At 41.0% G+C, this 26,572-nt stretch overlaps 1 protein-coding gene and 1 long non-coding RNA gene across 4 annotated transcripts in view; one reads left to right on the top strand and one right to left on the bottom strand.

Annotated features, from left to right (window-relative positions):
• The window catches only part of NR3C2 (nuclear receptor subfamily 3 group C member 2), a 363,135-nt gene extending 340,915 nt beyond the window's left edge, over positions 1-22,220 (bottom strand). For 2 of the 3 annotated variants that reach the window (XM_023227400.2, XM_023227421.2), the window contains exons 1-2: positions 19,715-20,070; positions 12,668-14,426 (exon numbers count right to left, since the gene is read on the bottom strand). In XM_023227400.2, the coding sequence (XP_023083168.1) occupies positions 12,668-14,424 (1,757 nt within the window). In that variant the 5' untranslated portion in view covers positions 14,425-14,426; positions 19,715-20,070. Of the gene's footprint in view, positions 1-12,667; positions 14,427-19,714; positions 20,071-22,059 lie in introns of those variants that run through there. The other variant, XM_023227427.2, reaches the window with a different exon arrangement.
• Positions 20,229-21,761, top strand: LOC111552925. Its single transcript, XR_002734773.1, has 2 exons — positions 20,229-20,509; positions 20,626-21,761. It is a non-coding gene; the product is annotated as an uncharacterized LOC111552925 (long non-coding RNA).
• Positions 22,221-26,572: the final 4,352 nt, after the last annotated feature.

Raw genomic sequence — 26,572 nt, 5'->3', positions numbered from 1 at the left:
TCCAAATTGGCATAAACTAAAGAATATCTGCTCCCATTCCATCTCTATACCCTGAAACTTTGCATCTAGAATCTCAAACATATCGGAAAAATATTTTTTAAGTAAATAAAAACCCTACCACGTGATGGAAGAAAATAAGCACATTTCTACTTTTGGAAACAGTACTGTGAATTCAAACACCAGTTACTTGAGGACACAATTAATAGACTTTCAAACAAGCCTAGATCTTGTATGCATATCAAAATCCATATGTCACTATTTCTAATTCATTTACATAATCTTTCACCAGTTTGCTTTCCAACTCTGCCAAACCAGTAGTTGGCTCTTCCTGTTTTCATTTTCTGGGGGTATTTTTTTCTGTAGTCTAATAAAAAGTATTCTATTTTTGTATTGAAATTATCAAGTTTTACCTTCATTCAAACAAAACTATTCTGCTCCTCTTCTCTTACATTAGAGCCATAACTGCTTAAAGTTTCTCCTCGTTCCTATAAACTCCTGCGTTTTTTTTCCCTATACTCCTTGGCAATCTACTTTTTGTGGTGCTGTTAACACACATGGTTTAGTAGTGTACTGGAAAAGGAACAGGTTTTGGGTCCAATAACCTGGCATTCAATGATTCCTTCCTTTAAATTGTCTCTAGTATTTACCTCTCGCTCACCATCGCAATCACCTGGGCTCCTATCTGCCTAAATTACCAATATGATAGCCTCTAGACTGTGCTTTTGTCTCAATCCTTATTTTCTCCTTTGCTTACCAGGTTCACCTTTCTACCCCCTTTTATGTCATTCCTGAATTAAAAAAAATTTTTTTAATGTGCTATATTAACTGTGCCCAGAACTTCATTTCAGCATTCACTGATGTCTATAATCTAGTTTTCCCCAACTACCATTAAACCCATCCAGGCAAGTTTCATTTGTCCTGTCTAGCACTTGACTTGTGCTGTTACTTATTCCTTGAATACTCTTCCTATTTCCCCTCAAATACTACCAATCTTCAAACATCTACTGAAATCTTCACCTCCTGTATGAAGGTCTCCTTGACTATTCCAGCTCACACAGAACTCTTCCTTTTCTAATCTTTGGTGACAACTTTTATCTCCATCACCCAATCAAACACATAATTGGCAGGGAGGCAGTGGGGGGAAGGCTGTATACACTCGTGTGAGCCATCTTCCCCAACTAGATGGGAATACAGTAGGGACATTTGGTTTGTTTCATATTCTTTTTTTTTGATTCACCCACATTAAGGACAGAGTGGGGACTAAATAATTTGAAAATTGCCAATTGTTATTATTATTTTTGAAACAGAGTCTCTGTCACCCAGGCTGGAGTTCAGTGGCATGATCTCAGCTCACTGCAACCTCCACTTCCCTGGTTCAAGCGATTCCCCTTCCCCTGCCTCAGCCTCCCGAGTAGCTGGGATTACAGGTGCACACCACCGAGTCTGGCTAATTTTTTTTGTATTTTTAGTAGAGATGGAGTTTCACCATGTTGGCCAGACTGGTCTCAAACTCCTGACCTCAGGAAATCTGCCTGCCTTGGCCTCCCAAAATGCTAGGATTACAGGCGTGAGCCACCATGCCCAGCCAGTCAATACAGAATTTTAAATATCTATTGTACTCTTAATTCCAGGTCTTCTATCAAAAAGTTTACATTAAGGTACATTGATAACAGAACTCAAAAAGATGAAAACCACACAATACAAATGGGCAAGAGTAATCAGGCATGAAAGGAAGGCATATGAATGGCAAATAAACACATGAGAAGATGTTTGGTGTCTTTAAGACATTAGGAAATGCCAATTTAAACCACAATGAGATATCCCTACACATGTACTATAATGCCTAAACTTAAAAAGACTATCAAGTGTTGGAAAGGATGTAATGAACTATGCCTCTAATACACTGCTGGTGGAAATATTAAAAGGGTACAAACACTTTGTAAAACAATTTGATGGTTTCTTAAAAATTGAAATTACCCCTACTGTATATTCTAGTCATTGCACTCCTAGTTTTTTAATGAACAACAACAACAAAAAATAAAGCATATGTCTATGTAGATATTTGTATGTAAATATTTATAGATTTAATTGAAGTAGCCAAAACTAGAAACAAGCCAAATGTCTACCAACAGGTAAACTGGTGAATAAAATGTGATATAGCCATAAATAGAATAGTACTCAGCAATAAACAGAAACTACTGAAACAAGCAATGATATGGATGAATCTCAAGTGCATTATACTGAGTGAAAGAAACCAGAATCAAAAGCTACATAGAGTTTATAGACAATATAGAAAAAAACCAAAATTATGCCAATAGGGCACATACAGTGGTCACTAGAGTTGGGAGTGAGGAAAAGGATCGACCAAGAGAATTTTAGTGAGTGACAGAACTCTCCCGTATCTCGAATGGGTGGCGGTTACATGACTACACATTTCACAAAACATGTAGAACCGAACGCCAAAAAGAGTGAATTTTATAGTAAGAATTAAAAATAAGTAACCTCATTGTGCAGACTAAGAGTGTAAGTCATCAATTAGCTTGGAATACATCATCACCAACTACTGTATTATACTGAGATGAGAAAAAGGAAGAACAGTATTTGTTAATTATTTTGTGGAAAATCCTAAAAATATGCTGACAGAAGTCAAAACAATTTTTTTTTGCTAAACTCAGTAGAACTGTCATTTAATAATTTTATTAATATTACATAATCACCAACATTTAGTCATGCCAGACACATACCCACTCCCTCTGCTAGTCAATCCATCCATTCATTCTCTCAATATTTACTGAACATCAGCAACAGACCTGGCACGGTTTCAGGTATGGAAAATGTACAAGTAACAGGCCAGAGGAGGTCCTTCTCTCAGGAGGCTTACATGCTAACTAGCAGAAATGAAGTAAAGAAACATCATTCTGACAGGTACTGCTATGAAGACAGACAAAGAAGGTGACGTGTTAGAAGGTAGAGGATCACCACTTTCAATAAGACGATCAAGGAAGGCCTCTCTGAGAGGGTGACATTTGAACTAATCCTAAGTGACAAGAAAGAGGCAGGAAACCAAAATCTGGAGGCAGAGCCTTCTTGGCAGAGGCACCAGTAAGTACAGAGGACCCCAAAAGGAAGGGGGCTTGGTTTGTAGGAACCACAGAAAGGTCAGTGTGGGGAATGAGCAAGGAGGAACAGATACTAAATACAGCAATCAGGGCCCTGGTAATTTAGGGCCTTATAGACCCTAAATTATGTTACTTTCTGCTGCTTGCAATGAGAAGCCACCAGAGGGCTTTAAACTATCAGCCACATAATCTGATTTATGTTTTTAAAAGATCCATCTGGCTGCCTATTATTTAGGATAGTCTGCTTTCTTCTTCTTTATTTCAAATACCTGTTTCTTCATTTGTCTTCACTATGGGGCGTTAGGCAGATCACGAATACTGTCTCTGTTCCAGTTTTCATATCTGTAAAATAGTGATGCCAGTCACCAGCAAGTGCCGAAACTCTCATAGTTAAATATTTAACTCTGAGGCTGACTGCGGTGTCATTTCTATTCTCACCTTCTCAGGACACTGCCTCATCAATCCTCTTGTCTCTCTCACATTTTCAATCTCAGCACAAGTCCATTGCCCTCTTCATATTTCACCTGTCGAACAAAATCCTTACTCTGAAACTGCCATTTCTTTGCGCTACCATCTCTTCCCTTTAACCACTTTTGCTTTGTCACCAAAACAGATGACAAAGCAAACATACTCCCAAGAGTAAGCACTGTGTCTTCGTCCCATGCCCCAGGTTCTCCTCTTCAATGCTCATTTACTCCTTAGCCAATTACAATCCAATCCAACCCCTTCTTGACAATCACCAACACCCATCTGTCAACAGCTCTCAGGTTCTATTCCTGGTCTTCCGAACCCTCTCATCAGATTTTGTACCACTATCTCCCACTGGAAGAAAAGGATAAGGTAACAAAGACAAAAAGGCAGGATTCTATTCCCAGCTGTGTTACTAGCTACTTTGTATGATACTGGAAAAGCCATGTTGTTTCTCTGGGCGTTAGTTTCAGTATCCCTGCCCACAGCGGGTCAGATTTCTAGATAGTCTTAGAGTCCTTCTATTGGAAATTCTAAGACTACCTGATTCTTCCCTTTGGCATCTATGACTTAGCATGATCTTGGTTCTCTACATAATTCTGTCTCCTTTATTAGGATGTGTTGCTCATCTTCTTAGTGGGGCACTAGTCCTCCAAGTTCCTAACAAAACGCACTTTAAACTGTACTTGAGTCACTATATACATTCCCTCCCTGGGTAATATTACTTTCAATAGCAAAAACCACAACTACTTTTGCACCAACCTAACAGCATCCACATTGACTCCCTCAATTGCAATTACTATGAAGAGGCCTCCCTGACCTCCAGACCAACATTGCCACCTATATGAAGAATATTTCCAATCATAGGTAGCTCTGGCACTTAAAACTCATGTAGCCAAGGTAACAGTACTTCTGCTCCAAACCTATTCTTGACCTCTTCATTTCTTTTTTTCTTTTTTCTTTTTTTTTTTTTTTTTGAGACAGAATCTCGCTCTGTCACCCAGGCTGAAATGCAGAGGCACAGTCTTGGTTCACTGCAACGTCCACCTGCCATGTTCAAGCAATTCTCGCATCTCAGCCTCCTGAGTAGCTAGGATTACAGACACAAACCACCATGCCTGGCTAATATTTGTATTTTTAGTAGAGATGGGGTTTCACCATGTTGGCCAGGCTGGTCTCGAACTCCTGGCCTCAAGTGATGCGCCCATCTTGGCCACCCAAAGTGCTGGAATTACACGGTGCCTGGCTGACCTCTTCATTTCTCTTAATTACTCACCATTATCAATAAGAGTTAAGCTCACAACATGATGTTTTTGCCAAATTTCCACATACTTTACTATTTCTACTCAAATATCAACTCCTCCCCTTCCTCTTCCTTAACAATGTAGTCCTAAAATTATTACATAAGGTACAGCAAAGTAGGTATCCACAGAGGGGAAAGGGGGTGGCCAACTGTGGTGGCTTACAGTTGGGTCTATCAAGCCCAAGGGTGGCTCGGAAACCTGATGTGGAAGGTCAGAGTCAAGCAGAGACAGGAGGGCACCTGTGTGTTTGTGTGGTCTAGTGGAGGGTGTCCGAACCCCAGCAGGGTGAGGACAGCCCAGCACGGGAGTCTGTGCCTAGGTGGGATAAGGAGGGCAGCCATAGAAACGGAGGGTGTCCCTATGACCCAGAATGTGGCATTAGACTTTAATCAGAAAGAGGAAAATGTCTTTAGGGATAGGGACCCTCCTTGAAGAAATGGCCAATTCCAGATCTAGGTCAGGAAAAGTACAAGATGGGCCTAAAGCAAGGATGTACTCAAGGAATGATGGGGACAAGGCAAAGGGACACAGAAACCACCCTCAACAGGCTTCCATTGGCTTAATAAGGAATATTCTGACCATCAAAAATTAGGACAGTAATAGTCTGTAGGTAACTCACTTCACAAAACAAAAAACAATGATGCCATGCCGATATACATAAATACGTGAATAAACAAATGCTGATGACGAATGGGGTGCTTACACAGCTTCAAAGTACCTTCCACAAAATATATTATAATTGCAAAAGGAAAAGAGTCACTTTATCATGGAGAAACCCTGCAAACAGCACCTGAATCAAGTGGTCTAAGTACAGTAATAACACAAAGAGAAGTCACATGCCACCTGACAGGACGCAATGAGAAGAATGCACAAAACAGAGCTGGGAGTAGAATCCTGCCCTTCTGTCTTTCTGTTATATTATCCTTCCATTCCAGCAGGAGATGGTGGTATAAAAGCTGATGCTAAGGTTGGGGAGACCATGATATGTCTGCCAAAGGTACATCTGTTGAATCTAATCATGAGGAAACATATCAGAAAAACCAATGGAAAGACTTTCTACCAAATAACTGCCCTTTAATTTTCAAAAGCAGTATCAAGTCATGAAATCTAGAAAAGACTGAGGAACTATCCCAGACTAAAGAGACATGACAACTAAGCACAACACATAATTCTGAACTGGATCCTTTGGCTATAAAAGGAATTATTGGGACAAACTGCAAAAGAGTAGACGCTAGTAACTTACCCATACTAATTTCTGGATTTTGATGGTTATATTCTGGTTATGTAAGTGAATGTCCTTGATGATAGGAGTTCTCTGTAATATACATTTTTGTAGATCTGTGATTATTTCAAAATAAATTTTTACACAAAAGATAGACACTTACATAAGCTTTTTCTGTAATATCTCAAACCTGTCCCCTTCTTTCTATTACCCCCAACATCCTTACTCCAGACAGCCTAGCTCTCATCCTTCTACATAGCTGGAATAATTTCTTAACAAGGCTCTTTATGCTCCAATCCACCCTACAAACACACTGCCCAATAAGGTTTCCCCAAGTGCACTTCCTCTCCTGCCATGTCCTGCTCCAATATTTCCATAACAACTCACTACCTCCCAAATTAAGTACAAATTTCTTAGTGTAAGTTTCAAGTTCAACTCCCTTCTAGTTCCAATTAGCCTCTTCCAGGTTTTCTTACCCCCAACACGACATCACAGCCCACCATGTGGCTCAGCCACACTCAGTGTTTTCTCCCTATCTCCAGGATTTTGCTCATAGAGCTCCCTCCTCCAGTAAGTACTCACTCCCCACTCCCTGCAAAATTTTCAACACTAAGTGTAAATACCAACTCTGATCATCCCCCACCTCCCCATTTTCCAAGCCCATATAGCCTCTCTCTGCCAGAATATCTAAAGTCAATTTTGTCACTTACGAGCCAAATTTCAGTTTCATATCACAGTTTTTGTATATTTATCTCAAAAACTCCTAATATATAAGGTGAATATTCATTACATACTGATGAAGTATTCATCAGACATGAAATTAAGTCATGGCCACAGTTATGAATCCAGATGGCCAGCTATTATCTCATACTCCCTCCCTAAGGTATTAACTTTTTAAGCATTCAAATTACTTTTTGTTTGTCCTGTTGCCTTCCTTAAACTACAGTTTTCTATTTCTAGCATAAAATACAAACAATTTCTACCACTTTTCTACATAAAAATTTTGGCCTTAGCCATACCACCATCGATCATAAATCCAGAGGTTTCCAGAGCATAAATTAATTAAGTGCTTATATGTAATTACATTTTAACTTCATCATTACCTTACTATATAAGGAACAAAATAAAACTTTTAAAACTAAAAACAAATCCTATACTTCCCAAGTTTAAAACCAGAGACCCTAATGTTTTAAATGAAGACACTATCCATTTAACATGCTTATATTTTTCCTCGGTTTTCATTAATAAATGTTGGAATGTCATCAAAGATATCCAAGTTAATGACTATATTTAAATGTAATATTTTTCTCTCAATTGAATTTAGTAAATGAAACAAAATGATATATTGTTTAGCAGTGGGGTAAATTTTTATCAGCAAATGAGTAGTACAAAACTAAAGCAACAGCTGAAAGTGAAGAAAAAAAGTATTATTTTGCAGAAAAACATAATGACATCAAAGTATGAAGAGAAGCAAAGCATTGCTCCTAAATTAGTGGTGATCAATATAACATCTGCTATTACTCCAACATTCTAAGGACAGAAAAGGTCAGACACACCTAGAATTACAATATTGCAAAAGGCAATACTGAATATTAAATCTATAAGTGATATCTCCATAGTAAGAACTTTACATTCAAAAGTCTAAGTCCCTAGTATGTCGCTGCTATGAAAACTGCATTAAGTTGAATAATTTGAGGTTATCTAACTGAAACCATGGCTTTTATCTCAGCACCATTTTTAAAGTATGGTGTAAATCATAAACCAATATTTTACACGATAAGAGGCAGACATACTGACATATAAGCCTATGATATTTGTGATGTTTAAAAATAAAACTCACAAAAGTACACTGTACATACTGATTTGTGTATTATAAAATGCTTAATTTTTTTATTATCACCACTCTTCCCTGAAATATCATAAGTGAATAAAAAATGAATATCAGGAGAAACAACTCTCATTTTTAAATAATTTATAAAAATATTTACCTGGTGGAATTCTAGGTACATTAGCAACTTCAAAATCAAAATATTATGAGACACATAATAAGTAACAGAAAGTTACATGTTTTCATTCCCAAATGACCTAAGCAATGCTGTAATGGATTTATTTGAGTAAGCACCAATACAATCTCTCTCTCTCAGACACACATCCCACCATTCTTTCATACATTGCATTACACAGAAATATTTACGTCTCAGCTGCTTATTCTGAAAGTTTGGTAAAAGGGCAAACTTTGTCACAAACTCCCCAAATTCTGATGCTTTGGTTTGTCATACGATGTGAGTTTCAAGGAAACTTCAGGGGCAATTGAAAAATAAAAGAATACATATAGGTTATTTACTAAACTGTTTCATTCTATTGTGAGAAACAAAATCAGCACATATTAAGATAAATACCTAATTACTTGTCTTGAAACCTACCAGAATATGCCCTTTGAAATAGTGAACTTTACATTTAAAAGTCTAAGTCAACGTTAGCCCTGTGTTATGATGCTATCAAAGTGACTATGACTATCGCCATAAACAGCCAGTGTTATGTCAACAGAAATGCCCTGTTTCCATGAGGAATTGTGTAAATAAAAAGAACAAGGAATTCATAGTAAGTTTCAGAGTTTATTTTTTTTTGATCTGGTTTTAAAAAAACACAACTGCTCCTCTTTTAAGTGAAATCATAGATCACCCCTCCTCATTTTTACTTTAAAATGGTAAATGGAAACGATATTTTTCTCCCCAGACTAACCTGAAAATCATGAAGCTAGATTTGAGACTACAAAATGCTTGAAACTAGATTAACAAGTTATGTTAAAAGATACTCTCTTTCGATTCTTTAAAGGAAATTACACTAGTAACTCTTGAAGCACATTAGTGATTAGCAAAGTGATTAGTTCAACTTAATCACTTTAAAGTGAAGAAACTGAGGCTCAGAGCAGTTTTGTTGATGTCCAAGCAGACAGGGGAGTTCTAATCTACCTGCCACAACTAGGTCCAGTGTCCATTCTAAGGGCTTTACATTTAGCTTTGTCAGAATTTACTTTACAATTTGGCACTAGACAGTCCATTCACTGGAAATTATTAACAGATGACTTTCGTCACCACTCTCACGGAATGCCCACAGACTGAAATAAAGACAACACACATCTCACAGCCATTACTCATTTCTGTCAGTTTAAAAAATTAACCTGGGCAAGAATCATTTTTCCTATTGGAATAGACACTCCTTCCTCAGAATAATATTCAGTAACACTAATACAAATAATGTAATATCTTCTTTCTTCATTAACCTCCAAAGGGTGTATAGAAGAGTAAAAACCAGCAGTTCTCAGCTTCTGGATCTCAGAATTCCTTTTCATTCTTAAAAAGTATGAAGGATCCCAAAGAGCATTTGTTTATGTGAGTTATAGTTATTGCTACCACACTGGAAATTAAAACTAAAAATAAATTATTTAAATTAAAAATTAGAATATTAAATTAGTTTAAATTAAAAATTAAAACAAATGTTTTAAAATCATTTAAAAATAAATCATTACTTATTAACATAAACTATATGAAAACTGTTTATGAAACAATATTTCCCCTAACAAAAGTCCTTAGTGACAAGAGAGGCACTGTTTAACATTTTTGCAAGACCACTGTCACACTTAATAGAAGACTGCTGGATTTTCATTGCTACCTGTGGTGCTATGTTTTTCTTCAAGTATATAAAGAAAATCTGGTCTCATATAGATAAGTTGTTGGGAAACGGAAATAATATTTTAATGGTCATTTCAGATAATTGTAGATATGAATCTTTGACATTATACTGAAAATTCACACTGAATAGTTTCTTAAAGGTTAGTTTCAATATGGAATCTGAAACAGTATCAGTGAACTTTTCCTACACGATTATATCAAAATCCATTGGTCTGTGTTCCATTTTGAGTGGATATTTGGCCAAAGCATGATTTCTGACTGTGTGAACTTCCTTGAAAAGGTCTCAGGAACCCTCTAACCACGATTTGAGATCTACCAGAAAATACTGTAGTTCAAGGTTCAACCTAATGATGAAGGATACTATTAAACCTAGAAGCAGTATACCCTGCCTTAATCCTTTATGATATTTAATTCATTAATCTATTCAACATTCCCCAAAATGAGTTATCATCATATTTTAAGAAATAGGCAAAAAGGTTGGGCTTTTTGTTCAAAATAAGAGACTAAGGATGATACTTGGAAGAGTTTAAATATTATAACATGTAGACTGAACTCTAGAAAAACATCAAAATTTCCTCTGATCCTTGAGCTTTTACTCTGATAATCATCAAAACAAATAGGTTTGGATACTATTCACCAAGAAAAGCTGTAAAGAATCATTAATCTATAAGAGATGTCAAATCTCTTATAAAGCTTTAAGTTAAAGTTTTTAGGAAATTTAGCTGGCACAAAACCAGTACGTATATAAGCAGAATGAATCCTTATTGACTGTATTAACAAATACATAAGGAATTTTGGAATACTCAAGAGGAGACACAAGACAACACTTCCTGTGCCCACAAATGCGGGATAGGCTCAAGGTCACTAATTCATACTAACATGTCTAAGGCTATGCATGGGTCCTTGGACCATCAGGAGGGGCTTCATGAGTTGAGCAGGAAAAGTACATTTAAAATAGTAGAAACAGGGATATAGAACAAACATAAGAGACAACTAATCATTTTAGCTTACTGCATCTGTAACATTTCTACCAGAAACATCATTATTCAAAGAAATAGTTTTCAAAACTAACAAAGCATAAATAGAACTGTAATAACAAAGGTATAGTGCATAATCATTTTTTAAAAATGAGCTTAATCGTAAGAAATTAACAAATATTTAACAAATGCTTAAATATTTTAAGTATTTATAAGATTCTGTGGAATTTCATATAATGAAGAAAAAAACTAAAAATATGAAAACTAAAAAGTATAAAACCATTTCATAATAGCTAAAACATATACAATGCACACTAACATATCGAAAGGAATTCAAAGTATTTCTCATAAATTAACTCACTTAAATTGTCTTAACTACCTTTGAGATGGGTACTATTTAATTCCTTTATACAGCTGAGAAGACTAAACAATTAAGTAGCAGAGTTGGGATTTCAACCAGTCATGCTGTTAACTACCAGGCTAATACTACCTCATACCAGTTTACTAAAAACATCATTTACAAAAATATTCACATCACATGAAAAAATTTCCTTCTCTAAAAGTAAAGCAAAGCAATAGCAGTAAAACACAGCTCAGTTTGGTTCTGATGGCAGCCATGCTATCTCATGACTTGTGTTAGGGCTTATAATTTAAAGAGACAGCATTAGAATATGATTGAATAGTTCATACTATGGGGAAACTATAAAAATGTATCCTTTATGAAATGTTTGCTTCCATAAAAGCAAGAAAAGCAAGGTTTGAGGCAATGACAATGAAAATAATGCATAAATTAAAATTTTTGCTTTTGGTTTGGGAAAAAAACAGAGTAGGAGAAAGCCACAGCAATACATGTAAACCCTGTATCCTGTTAATGGGATAGACATATTCCCCACAAGATAATTTTTAACGAAATAAAGGAAAATATCCACATAGTTCTGGATGTCAAAGGAACGAACTATACCAAGGAAATCTATTCTTTATATAGTCCATAAAGGAATAATTTATCACAACCATGTAATAAAAACAGTACTGAAGCAAAGTCCAATCCAAGTATTCACTGTATAACTTAGAACCACCCTTTATAGTCATATCTAAAACCTCTTCCTTGTTTTTCTAAATATATGCAACATGATATCTGCAACAAGGAAAGCCAAGAGATATTTTACAGTAAATAAAATATGTCTTCTTGCAGATCTGAAAAGTTATAAATATACCAATTCAAAACTGCAGTGACATATTTCACTTCCAATATAAGTAAGAAAGCAAGATTGTCCACTTTAGTAATTTTAGATATGCTGAGTCTTTAAAAGCCCTCAACAGTTAACGAAATGATTTATTTGTATTGAAAAACCACAACTTTCATATAATTAACCTACCCAGAAAAGGGCAGAAGGGAGGGAAGCTTGTGGGTAACAAATACAGGACTCAATTTTATTTTTCACAACTGATGAAGTGATGATTAATAAAGAAAGCCATAATAAAAAAAGGACTAAGACCACAAATAAACTAACTTCAAGCAATATTAGTAAACCAGCAAACAGCTAAAGGGAAAAAAAATCTAGTATTCTTCTGCTAAATTACTATATTTACATAGTAACTGCCAGTAAAACATAAATTTTCTAAACACCTAAAACAGGCAATGGGGAGTGGGAGACACCTACATATGCCCCTTCAAAATCAACGTAGATATTTTCTAAGACATTTTAGAACGTTTTTTTCCTCTACTTCAAAAAAATAACACTGTATCAACATGCAAAAGGGACCATATGACCATTCTTAAAACAATAATCTGAAATGTGTTTAAATTTATCGACTGTAAAGATAATGCTAACCTTCAACATGTATAAAGCCATGACTTCCAAAAAAATGGAGAAAACCAACTTACCTTGATACATTTTCTGGAATGTATTCTAAGACTGGATACCCATCACTTCTTCTAGACGACAGGTCACCATGTGATTTCCATGACTCCACTAAAGTATTGACAGGAGGAAAGGAACTCAGGTGTTGGAAAGATTGGTCTCTAGCCGATCGCGATAAAGATATTGTACCCTGAGCACCAATCCTGTAGTGGAAGGACTGTCCACCTGAATTCACCCCAACAATGGCAGAGGAAGGGATGCTGGCCTCCGGGTAATAGCTCCCATCATCTGGTTCTTGTTTAATACCCACTGGGAATCCACTGCCTTCACAGTTACCATCAAAGCCGGGCACAGGTGGTCCTAAAATTCCTGATAGGGAATAATAGTCTTTATCATCCATAAAGGAAAAATACGAGCCATCCATAAATGGAAATGGGTTTACTGTTGGATTCCCTTTAAAAGAGGTGCCCGAACACGAATGCTTGGTTGATTCTTGCTTTATTGGTACTGAGAATGGAGAATCTGAATTTATTTTGCTATTTCCTCCTAGACATGAGCTGCTAAAAGCTCCATCTGGTTCTGGTTTTATGTACTGGACAATATTAAGCTGGCCAGTCACACCATTTGAGATGGCACTCTCTACTTCCTCAGTCTTAGGAAAAGGGACCTCTTGAGCACCTTTCTCCTGTGTGTCTGGACTGGGAACCACATCCCGTGATGTACTGGATCCAGCAGAGGTGCCAGAAGCAGTGTAGCTGAAGGCATTGTTTACAGGGCTACAGATAGATCCCACAGTACTGGCTGCCGGACTGGAAAGCGTGGATCTGTTATTAGCGTTGGAAGGGCTGGAAACAGAGCACCTTGAGTTGTTGATATTTGCAGGGCTAGACACAGAGGATCTCAGAGTGACGTTATTGGGACTGGAGACTGGAGATTTTACACTGCAGTGACTTGGAGGGCTGGAAATTGAGGATTTCATGCTACTTAACGGGCTTGAGAGAGGAGAGCCCACGTTGCTAGCATGTGCAGGGCTGTGCGACCTGGAGCCTCGATTTTCAACATTAGGAGAGCATGTCAGAGGGGTTCCCTGGGTGATTGGGCTGTGCACTGGAAAATTGCCAAAGCTGGCTGTAGTGGAGGACACAGAGTTGATTCCAGCAGGGCTGCAAACTGAAGATGTCATGTTCAGAGGGCTGCAAACAGACGGGCTTTTCTCATGACACATGATAGGGCTTTTAACAATGGCGCGCATGACGCCACCATTCATGGAGCTCCCAGAGTCAGACATAAATGATCTCAAGGGCCTGTTCACACAACTTAGAGTGGAAGGACGATGGCCATTTCCTTTGTAAAATTTCACCAGCTGTTCAACATTCTGATAAATCTTAGCTGGACTCATGCTTCCTTGCTGGTTCTGCTGTTCATAGGAATAGTCAGCATCTCTTACAGAATCCATATATAAACCCATGGACTCAGCTACAGTTGCTGAAAGTTCCTTAGATTCCAGCTCAGTTTTAATATCAGCTGTTAAAATCCCAGGCCGATTATTGTCTTGCTGAAGGCAAGGGAGTAGTTCGTGTTTTTCTTTGCTGCTTCCTTGAGTACTGTTGTTTGGAATAGCACCGGAAACACAGCTTACGTTGACAATCTCCATGTAGTTATTCTCATCGGTCCTCTCTGTAGGTCCCAGGGAAGAATGCTCCACAGCCTGAGAAACTTGACCCCACCGTCTTTCCATATCTAGACCTTCAGGGAGACTGTGGTAGCCTTTGGTCTCCATCACTAACAAATAAATTTACATTAAAAAATTAAAGTCAGTTATAGCAATATTACTCTAAAAGAAATTCTAAAATTGCATTTACTGAGCCACGAAACACCTTCTACTTATTATAAGCAACATTTCTAGCCAATTTAAAACTGTTACCTTTTTGGATGCTGACATAACAGAGTATTGACTACAGCTTGTCCAGATGTCAGAACAAGAGAAGTGATCATATAAAACTCTTTTGGATCTAAATAAAAGTAACATGTTTGCTATAATACAGTCTTTAGAGTCTGCAAAAAATATTTACAAATGTTAACTTATTAGACATTCAAAGTAATTCTGGGAATTAAGGCAGGCAAAAAAAGGAAACTGAGGACTTAGTGAAGTGGGTGGCTTGCCCAAAGTCAAAGACATAGTGACAAAGTTGGGTTTAAATCTCAATCTTCTGACTCCAACGCCTTTGGAGTCTATGGATCATATAGAAGCTGCCTTCCATATTTAATACATGGCCATGTTAAAAACAATATAGAAATGTAATTAAAGTTACTCTTTCCAAACACAAACATACCAAATGAGTTATCATAGAAAAATAATTTGTGATTTTTTTTAGAAGTAAGACTTTCTTAAGATAGACTAGTGATGAAGATAATTTAATGTCAGTTCTGAAAAGTCAGGATCTATATATTCTGAATAAGATGGTCCATAGCTCACAGGGGCTGTATGACAACTCAGGAATGTCTGGTGTCTTCTCTGTATTTCAGTACTGGCAAGGACTTTGACATGCACCCTGACCTGTGCATGGTACCAGTGCTACCTCTGCTAGAACGACTACCAACAATCAAAAATGTTTACTCTCAATGGTAAATGGAGAAGTCTGAGAGGAGCCCTGAAAATTTAAGCATTCGTTCATTCATTCAACAATATTTATCAAGTGCTTGCTACATCCTTGACCTTAGACCAGTCAGTGAATAGGTAGTGATAAACAAAAGAGACACAATCCCCATCCTCAAGCAACCCATAAGGTTGTTTCAAATATACAACCATATCCATGCACTCTATAGATCAATTTACTTCACAGATCAAATCATCATAATAGGCTATATTGATATAATTCTTACTCATATAATTTAATGCAGTATATTAACTCATTTAACCTTACACACAACCCTGAATGACTGATAAAAGTATTATCCAAATAATACAAGTGTGAAAACTGAGGCACCAGGCAAACCACTAAGTGTTGGAGCTACAATTTGATAGCAAATCTCTCTCTACATCAGTTTCTCAGTCTTGGCACTATTGACATTTTGGGCCTGATGATTCTTAGCTGTGGAGGTCTGCCCAATGCATTGTTAAGGTGTTTAGCAGTATCCCTAACCCTACCCACTAGATGCCAGTAGCATTTCGCCTCCCCAGTTGTGACAACTGAAAATGTCTCCAGACACTACCAAATGCCCATGGGGGGCAAAATCACCCTTGACTGACAACCACCACTCTAAAGAAACACATCTTAAAGGAAATTAACTCACTCACAGTAAAATTTTATTTTTACATTTTACTATTTTAAAACTCCTAAAATCTGTATTATGCAGTTTTCAAACATTTCGAAGTCTGTAAACAATCTATGGCTCAATAAAAGTCCTGATCTAAAAGATGCTGTTTCTGCAATTCTATACACAAGCTTTATTTTAGGCCTCTCATCCTTTCCCCTCTTTGCCACTATCTTGACACTGCCTACCTTCCCTTTGTTTTAAAAAACAAACAAACAAAAAAAGGAAGTCCTTTTGTTACAGAACATGTATTAATTAACATTGAAAAATAATGCTACTAAATAAATTTGCATAAGATAAATCTCAGTTGGACTCATAAGTAAATTTGCATTAGATAGCACAAAGCCCTATGAAGAAATTTAATGTCCAAATTGTCTAAGTATTATAATTACCTCTTACTTTTCTGTGTTTTACACTAGAGTTTAAGTTCTGAAAGGGCAGAAATGATCAATTTCATTACAGTATCCCAATTAGATAGATCACAAAAAATTTTCAACTATTATAATATCAATACTCAATTTCCAAACATTAAAATCTACCAATTATGTAGTATATTTTCACTTAAAGAACATCCTATAAATTCCTAATCAAAAATCAATCACAAAACAGTAGGAAATAAATAAAATTACAAAGGTTGAGGTAGGTATCTATTAATGGTAATTCCAGCCAAAAGATTTGGTGTGGATGAAAGCCAAGTAAAAGTTGACAGAAAACTGAACTAAAAAACAGTGAATTGGGATCCAAATAGCTAAGACTGGCCTTTTATGCTTTACTAAAAAACCATTTAGTCATAGCTATGTATTGAAAAATAGCAGTAAATATTATGTGCTGCTTCTATGTCTACCTAAGAATATTCTACCTTCCCCATACTAAAGATGAATGACTATATAGCTAAGATATAAATGGTTCAGAACCAAATTCATTAAACAACACGATAAATATGTCTATTTGTATTCAAAACTGAACATTTTCTGCACATCTCACCCCCCACCCACCCCCAAATTCACATTCACTCTCTTGGCAAACTGCACCACAATCTAACCAGATGCCTGGAAGTTACTCTTGTCTCAACAACCTTACCCGAAGGCCTTCACTGGCACACTCTGCCTCACTCACACAGCCTCATTCTCTTCCTGGTCATAGACAAGTGGGCTCTCTGTCCTGTGTCTGAAGGGGGACCCTCACCCAGACCTCTCTCCCAAACCCATTTTCCAAACTGTCTTTGGGAAGGGTGGTCACTCTTGGCTTTTTTGGTTTCCCTATATAGATTTGCATACCAAAACCTCTGGGAGATTCTGTTTACTTTTTAATCCAGCATTCTTCAAATAATTTGACCACTGCACCTTTTTCTCAAAGAACATCTACTAAGATTCTGCACTTTTCGGCACTCTGCCCTAAAGCAAGAACCAAATCCCACGTTTGTGAGGCTACAGAAGACTTGAAGAGAATCTATATGGGAGATGATGGGCAGCAAAGACAGTCTTAAAGCCCTGGACAAGGTAGCACCTTAGCAGCTAACATCATACAGCTGATCACAACTCTCCTAGTCCTGTTTGGCTAACCTTGAACTCCCTTAATAACATAGAATAGGCTGTATTTCACCACATGGTTGACAGGATTCTCATTAAGGAATTTGCAAAAGGTTTTGCTGAAATCTAAATTACTTTGTTTAAGGTATTCTCGTCTACCAACCTAAGGCACCTCTCAACAAAGGAAACAATACAGATTGGCAATAGTCAAACACAAAAGAAGACATCTAGCATCTGCACGGCTTCCACGCAAACATTTTTTTAAGATCAGATATTTTTTAAAATAGCATTATTGAATTATTTTACGTTGAGTCTCCCTAGTATTTTAATTAGTCTTTTCTGTAAACAAATGGGTCCGGTTAGGAATTTATGTCCTATGTCATCCAGGAAACCGAGGCTGTCTTTCTGGAACTGGCACAATGACCATGGCTTGAGCAGAACTTCAGTCAACCCGTACTTACTAGTGAATACTGAAAATACTAGTCGATGAATATGATTCTCATAGAACTTAATATCTAGAGGATAAAGAAAAAGTTTTTGTTACTAAAGTATAAAATGAAGCTGATAGAGGTATACAAATCTAACAAAAATCAGGCTTGCCTGCCTCACAGTGGAAACCATACCAAAGATTCTCTTAGGAAAAATGCAAAAAAATTATGAACTTTTAATTTTCATGCAAATGGGCCTCACCCCGAATCATAAAAAAAAAATTCACATAAGGAAAAGCACTGGTGGAGGTGCTACTTTAAGCCATACATATGCTCTCAAACACAAAAGAAATGCTATTTTCACAAAGGAAAACCTTAAAGTTTTATGTTTTACAGTCTGCGTTAAATTGCCCTTTTCCATAAGGAAGTACTTTTTTCATGAATATTAACAAAGATCCTTGCGAATTTGTATTCTATCTGGAAACACTTTCACTTTTAGTATCCCCCAAAACCCAATCTCATCATGATGGAAATGATAGAAAAGGCATCATTTTTAATATTTATTTCACTATAATATGGCATCTTAAAGACTAACGCTTAAGAATCTCACAATCATCTCTAGGCTGCATAGTTGTGAAAGTTCACTATACGTAACTATTTTTTGTCATTCCCCATTACAGAACTATTATGTTCCTCTCTTTTCTAGATGAGGTAAATGATAGAAATCTGCCCAAGGTCACCTAAGAGAGCGGGAGAACCAGTTAGAACTGAGCACACCTGATTTCTATTCACTCACCTAATTTACCGAGCCACCTGATCTTTCCAAAAATCGCCAAACAAAACTATGCCTCCCTTAAAGGAAAAAGCTCCACTTTAAATTATTTTTTAAAACTTCTCTCAAGCTTTTCCACGATAGCTGCCACAATGTCAAACATAAAATTAAAACTTCACAGCAGGACTTCACAGATGGAGAATGCTGTTATCATTACTATGTAAATATCATCAATAACAGCACCTAGGGAAATGGCAATACAAAATGTTAAGAAGCAATTTGGTGCCTTTAAAATTCGGCGGTTTCAAAAGCTCGTCTGCTATCAAAAGTTTTCCTAACTCCTATGTCATAATAAATAATTAAAATTGATGGTGCCATAAACCATTATTATTTAAACCTGGTCTTTTTAAATTGAGTAGGCAAAGCCACGCACCTAAAATTCAGTAGCAGAGTAAGGATGCCACCAAAAGAAGCTTCGTCCCTTCTCCCTTGCCCTAAAAATTCCAACTGATGCCATAGGAAGCGTAGCCTGTCTCAAGAGTTTCGCGAATGCCAGGGAACGGGAAATGCACGAATTTCCAGAGCCCCTTTTATACAGGATCTATTAGGATCTATATCTCCTTCAACTGCCCTTATCCGCTACACCTCCGGCTGAGAATTGGGAGCTTCCGCAATTGATAAAGGAAAGAAATAGTATTCAAACGTCCTTTAAAAATTGTACAGGGAAAATGATCCGAAATTCATCTTCGGGGAAAGGGAAGAGTGGTAGACCTCCCACTGCCAAAGGCAGTTAAAAGCTGCTAGTTAGAGGGCATTTATCCAAAGTGGCCAAACTTTCCCAAAATAGTCCTCTGGCGGCCAAAGGGGGAGAAAAGTGGAAAACCAAAACAAAACAACAAGCACACAGCACCATACTGACTGTGCCTCCGGATTACGCAGCCACTTCTCCCTGCAAAGTGCACGCTCCCGCGCCGCGGCCGCACGCTGAGCAGGGCAAGCTTTGCCCTGCCGCGCTCCCCTACACACCTGCCTCGGCCGGGGTCCGTCTGTCGCCGTCTACCTGTTGCAGCGCTTGCCACCGCCACGAAACCCCTGCTGCGGAGCCCCCCTAAATCCAACCACATCCAGGCCAGCGAGTGCCGCTCTCCCTGCAGAGGGAGAGCCCGAGGCAGCAACGCTCTTGCACCCAGGTGACTGACTGCACGGGCTTCCTCTGAGCAGCCTGAAGTTGGCTCCAGTCTCCCGGGCCCAATGACACCCCGGGCGCGGAGGGGCTGAAAGGAGGGGGCAGGGGCAGGGCCAGGGCGGGCAAAAGAGGGAGGGAGAGAGGGCGGGCGAAAGCCGGGAGGGGGGAGTGGGCCAGCTGGAGGGCTGGCCCTTTTAAAAGCGGGTCACATGTCCAGATAAAGTTCAGGTTGCCATCCCGCCCCCCTGAACCCTTCCTATTGGCCCGAAGAGAAACAAGGCTCCACGCTGCACGGGTCAGGCGGGCTTCTTATTGGACAATCCGAGCTGTCAGTCACCAGGCGGGCGACATGACTGATACAAAGTTGCTGCGACACAGCCTGGACTCGGCAGCTTCCTTAAAGCCGCAGCCGCGACAGGAGCTTGGGGTGCCGGGCGGTGGCTACATCAGGCGGCCACCGCACGCTGCCCCCACCCCCATCGCTTGGCCACCCAAACTTGCCTACGTCCACCCTGCTCTCCTTCTGGCCGACCCCAGGATATCTGGAGAGATGTGAAAAGTGTGGGGACGCGGAAGAAGTCGGTTTTTCCGCGAGCAAAGTGTCGTCCCCTCACGCTCTCCACCTGCAGCGCCAGGTGAGCTGCAGCCCAGACCCTGGCGCCGCCCAGCAGCGTCCGCGCGCGGGGAGGACTCTGGGTGGGATCACCCGACCCCCGAGGTTCCTCTCTCAGCCCCTTTCCACTGTCTCCAGAGTTACCTCTCAGCAGAGCAGCAGCAGCCTTCGCTGCCAGCGAGCAAGACGATCACGTTCCCACTCGATTTGAATGTACTTGTTTTAACCGTGCTGGAAGAACCCTTTAAATACAGCCTTCCTCCCATCCCTTAGACCCCCAACCAAACAAACAAAAAAGAAAAAACTAAAGAAAGAAAAAGAAAAATGAAAAAAGTGCCAGAGTCAAGAGCTGCTCCTCTACTTCCTTAAATTTTTGTCACTATACTTACTACTTTAGTATTGGATTTTTCCACTAGTTCAATTTGAAAGCAAGCTTACCATCGAGGATATTCACGTTATAATGGGTGGAGGGGGTGGGTCACATAAGTGGGAGAAACAGGCAGGAGGGGGGAAGGAACCAAACTGTTTTCGAAGGATCGGTTGTCTGCATGAAGAAATTTCGGTTTCCCTCCAACCGCCCCCTCCTCGATTCTCCTCCCGCCCACCCAAATGCTGCAGTTACTAAGCAAAAGGATGGGGTTCTTAACTTTGATTTCTAAGGACTTTTAGGCTCCGCGTATAAGGCCCCGTTTTAGGCTCCCCGCTGGCCCGGAGTCAGCATCAGTGACGTATACACCTAAATCTGGTCCCCGGCCCTCGGCGACCCACAGCCCGGCGGCGGCAGCTGTGCGGCCTCCCGCCTTACCCTCGCTTAGCGCCCGCCAAAGCCCGAGGCTGGGGGCGGGGGGACACCCTGTGCCCAAAGGCCCCTCCTTTCCTTACAGTTAGTTAAGCTTCGGGATTCCCGACCCCTAACCCAGGGAGACTTGAACTCTCAGCCGCTCCAGTCGGGAACTCCCTGGAGAAAGGGGCGACAGCGGCGGCGCCACGAGCTGCTCCTGACCCCCGACTCTAATGCTCCTCGGTCCCCAGCGCGGAGCTGCCCCCACCGTCCCCACAGCCAGGAGTCCCCGCCGAGCATCCCAACTTTCCCAAGGGACCCACCGTCACGCGCACTCTCCCGTCCCTACGAGCCGGACATCCATCGCACCCCGGCAGAGCGCTGGCGGCGGGCGGGAGCAAGGGGGAGTCCCGGACCTAGAGCCTGGACAAGAGAAGCGGCGGCGGTTCCTCAAGCGTTGCCGAATTATTCATTATTAAAGGAACGGACATGTCTCTTTTACTAAGTTTTTACCTCCTTTGAGGAGGGCCGGTCTTGCCCTGGATCTCAGCTTCGTGCAAAATCTAGGTTAGAACCGTGCAGGGGCAGCCGCCGCGATCGCTCGCCCGCCACCCAGCACCCTTGCCCCAGGGCCGCCAGCGGGCAACTCGTCTCCTACCCGCATCCCACCTCCGCTCGCCAACCCGCGCCCTCTGCCCTCGGTGCGCAACCTGCCTTGCCCGGGGCCGCCCCTGCGCTCTCCGGGCCCCCTCTCGCCGCTGTCAGCGCAAAGTGACTGTCGCTGCACTCACCTTTTCTAGGACATGGTGGGGAGGCTGGGGCGGGGGAAGGGGGACGGCGAGACTCCCGCCGCCGCTGCTGCCGCCGCCACCAGCAAGTCCAATATTGGCTGATCGGCGGTGAGGACGGAGAGGATGATAATCCCAGCAGTCGCCCTGCTGACGGTGGGTAGAGCAATAGTGCTGTTACCCTACAAGAGGCGGCGAGGCAGCGGAGCCAAATCGTGCAGAGGGGGACGCGGGCACCCGCCCGCCCCCAGCGGCGGCGGCCGGGCCTCAGGCGGGCTCCTCTCCCGGGGCTGCGCGTCCGCCCGGCGTTGACGGCGGCGGCGTCCCTGGGAGCCGGGGAGTCCGGCGGGAGGATCCCGCGCCCGCCGCTCCGCAGCGCCGCTCTCCGCGCCCCCTCCTCCGGCCCGGGGTGGCCGGTGACAGGTCGGGCGGCCGAGCGCGTGTAGGAGGGGGCGGTCGCAGCGGGAGCCTGCGCCCCCCTCCCCGGGTCACACCCTCTGGAGCGGGAGGAGGTGGCACCGCGTCCGGCCACCAGCCGGTGGGAAATGGGCAGGGGCGCCGGCGGCCGCCCTCCCACTACGGTCACTGACAACCCGGAGGCCGAAGGAAAACTGAGCTCAAATGCACGCACCTCCTTCAGCCCTGCCTGCAGCCCTTCAAAGTCTGGCCCTGACCTCGCGCCCGGCCTCAGGTGCAGTTCCCACCTGCGGGGGGAGGCGAAGGCTGGGGACCACGCGCAGGGGGCCGGAGGGAAAAGTTTTCTTTTCCTGCTCCCGGGCTGCCCACCCCGCGAGGCTGCTCCTCTCCCCGCCCCTCTCGGGCTCGCCGCGCCTCTGCCCCACCCCCGCCGTGGGGGGGCGCCGAGGAGGGAGCGGGCGTCTGCGCGCGGAGGCGTGTGGGGAGCTGGCTGGGGCGCGGCGGTCGCGACCGGTCCCCTCGCTCTGACGGCTGCTCAGACGCCCGCGGAGGCGGCTCCGCGGGGCAAACCAAGGAAGGGGCCGAGCGCCGGGACCCCTCCCCCTCTGCTCGCGGCGCGCCGCGCGCCCCCGCGTCGCCTGGCGCGCCCCCGCGCCCTCGCGCCCGCCAGGGCAGACACCTACGCAGACGCGAAAGTGAAAGGGGGGCGACCGGGCCCGGCAGGCGGGCGGCCGGCGGCGCGCGGGCACGCGGCGGGGGACCGGAGGATGGATGAGTGAACCCGGATCCCGGGATTCTCCCGCGCCCGCTGCTCCTCTGCGGAGCCTCCCCGGAGTCCCACGCCCCAACCCTGGCCACGCAGATCACCACGTCAGGAGATATGTATGCGTGTGCATGTGTGTGCGCGCGTGTTCACGCGCGTGTGCGAGGTACGCTTCTGCCCCAGACTCTTCCCCCGCACCGTTACACATACCCTTAGATGGAAGATTGGGGGTTTAGGAGGGGGAAGAAGTGTGAGTGTCATTACCACTTACGGGCTCCCCTGCTGTGGTGGTCCGGTTTGACTCAGTTAAACCCCGCGAACTGACCACACACACACCCCTTTTCTGGTTTAACACTCCTTTTTCTGCGGGTTCTATTGCCCCCCTCCACCCCCGCCCTTCTTTGGGTTCTTTCCCGTTTTATTCCTAAATAGCTGTGAAAGTTGCTAATCCCTTCCCACATAGACCCGTGTTAAACACGGAGCTGCCCTGTTAAAACTATCACTGCCTTTCTCCTTCCACATTCCCACTGTCCTAACAGCGAGCTTCCCATTGCCTCCATCACCTACACAGTTTTGGCACGACTTGGTTCTTAGATGCTCAAGGTAACATTTTCACCTCTAGTAAAGCAACCTTTTGGCTTTTATTTGTAGGAAAGGCTTCTAGGTTCATATTTAGGGCATTCTTAAGGTATATCTTTAGATAGTGATCAGGAAAATGCATATCAGATAGTTTGAAAAATATTCAGTGAGTTTTAAAAAGAACCATTTAGAAGTGTACTGATGTCTGCAAACTAATTTGGAAATGCGTGCATCAAAAATAAAACGCAGTGACATTGGTGGATTGATAAAATGGACAGAAGGATGGATAGATGTGTGATAAAGCATGTTGATAGTACAATATTAATAGTAGAATGTACGTGCTAAGTATACAGGTGTTCGCTGTAAAGTTCCTTCAACTTTTTTGTGTGTTTGAAATTTTTCATAACACAATGTTGGATAAAAAGAACTCCCCAGTTAAGGTAACCTGTATAATGTTAATTGCTTCCAAAACTTATAAATTGGGCATTGATTATTCTTTCCCCCTTTACAAAATGATTTTCTGTAACAATTCTTAAGCTAGGTACTCCCAGCACTATTTTAATCAATGATTTCAATTAAGGACAGCTTGATCAAACTACGGTGTACAGTGGGGTTATTCTAACTGTAACATTTTAGAAATTTATAAGATTTCTTCCTGTGTTTTTTTTTTTTTTTTTTTTTTTTTGGCCTTTTTACCTGCACACACACACACACACACGCACAAACTGCTCTCAAATTTTCATCTCCCCTGCTTTTAAAACAGCTTGGTATTATAAAGCTAAGATTGAATTTTTAAGCAGATATAGATATTCTTTTGAAACTTTTTCACAAAATAGCCTGTGGGGAGTCCGTTTGTCCTTATTTACAGTATCAGCTTATCTTATCCCTTGGGAGAGATGTTAGGGGATCTTGCAATTATTAATAGGCAAAGCTTTATTTGTTTTTTGATATCTGAGTCTTTAAACACTTGCCCAAACATTTCAATGATTAAGTTTCCCCCAGGTAAACAACTTTTATATTTTCCTCTGCTGACTGTAAGACAAAAGGTGGTCCTGTGACACGCTGAAAAGCGAACAGCTTTGGGATAAGATCCGAGTCTCCCTCATCTGAAGAGAAGGTGACACTGGTTTTGCTAGTGATGCCTCAGAGAGATCTCTTAAAAGAAGATGGGTTTTTAGATAGTTAGGAATACTCTTCATTCCAATGCCCATTCATAGAGAGCCCGATCAACTCAGAAATATGTGTGCCTAGCAATGCCAATATTTAGTTGTTTTCTGAGGTGTCTCTTAACAAAGTTTGTTGCTTTCGTCTTTTTACGTAAGTGTATTTTTTCCTTGCAAAAGGATAGAATTTTTTTCAAGAAAAATAAAAAGAAAGGAGAATTATCGCATGGAAAAGAACGTTAACTTTGTCTCCTATGTAGCTGCCAAATAGCTGAAAGCTTGAAGCAGCATCAGACATCTCCCTTTTGACAATTGCTCTCCCTCTATTCACAGTCGCTGAACCTCGAGACACCTCCCTCCCCCATCCTATTAATGTCAAACTCCCTGAGGTTTGCCACTAAAGTGCACGACTCAGCGTTTGCAATTTACATGTGTGACATCACATCCTCTATTATGTAACTTCAGATACAAAGCCTAATATCATCTAAGTTTATGTTGGAAAAAATCCTCCCTAGCTCTCTATTTCAGCTTTAGCAGAGCCACCCCTTAGTTCTCCGCTCCAAATCCATTCCTTCAACAGCTGACACTGAGGGGTGGGGGAAAACCATGGAGTTAAGCTGTAAAATTATAAGCCAAAAAAAATTGAACATGTATATATTGAAATGTATTATGTACCTCTCCATTATCTATTTACTGACAAGAAAGTAAAGACCAATAGGTATCATATAATGTAATCATATTCAATAATTTTTAAAAGTTAAAGGCTAAGCATTTGGTCCTAGTTAACTTCATTAATAAGCCTAGCCATGCTGGTATTTTTCTTTCTTTCTAAAAAGCTGGGATTTTTTTTTTTTTCTCTATCTCTTACCAGCTGTTGGAAAGAGTTGAGAAAGACAGGGAGAGTCAGAAACAGAAAGGAGGGGGGTGTTGGAGAGAGAAGATGAATAGAGGAATAATATAAGATAAAACTTCTTTGTTTATTGCAAAACACACATGTTACAGTTTATAAACACTGCAAGCAAATAAGAAATTGTGGCCCAGAAGATAAATACAAAATGTATCAGGGTTTTTGTTAATATCCAAAATAGCCCAAACTCAATTTTCTAGACTACTTGGAATATTTTTATTAGCTTTGGTTATTCATTAATTTATGTATTTGTTTACCTTACTATTTATTCATCTGTCTACCTTAATTCCATTTGTAGTCATTTTAAATAGAAAATATGCAAACTTAATACATTTTATGGCCAGATTTTGAGATGACAGAGCACCAAACAGCACATGCATCACAATTAGTATGCCATATTATTAGAAGCAAATCAGATTTCACTGTGCCTACACTGATGTTCTAAATTTAGAAATAATGTACAGTAGTTGAAAAAGGGGAGGAACTTAGAGCAGTATATTTTAATAAAAATAAAGACATTTTCAGTTTCTCCTCTTTTTTTTCATATATTCTTGGTTTAGTACAAGAAATTCATCACTTTTAAATAACTGTGCTAATCTTACATAAATAATTGCATGATTTGTGTGCTCATTAAAATTATGCCTTGAAGCTGTTTCTGTAATATATGTACAGTAACAACCACAAAAA

The sequence above is a fragment of the Piliocolobus tephrosceles genome, chromosome 3, assembly GCF_002776525.5.
Source record: "Piliocolobus tephrosceles isolate RC106 chromosome 3, ASM277652v3, whole genome shotgun sequence".
NCBI classification, from domain to species: Eukaryota; Metazoa; Chordata; class Mammalia; order Primates; family Cercopithecidae; genus Piliocolobus; species Piliocolobus tephrosceles.
The sequence above is the reverse complement of the archived record's forward strand: the minus strand, read 5'-3'. Positions and strand labels throughout refer to the sequence as shown.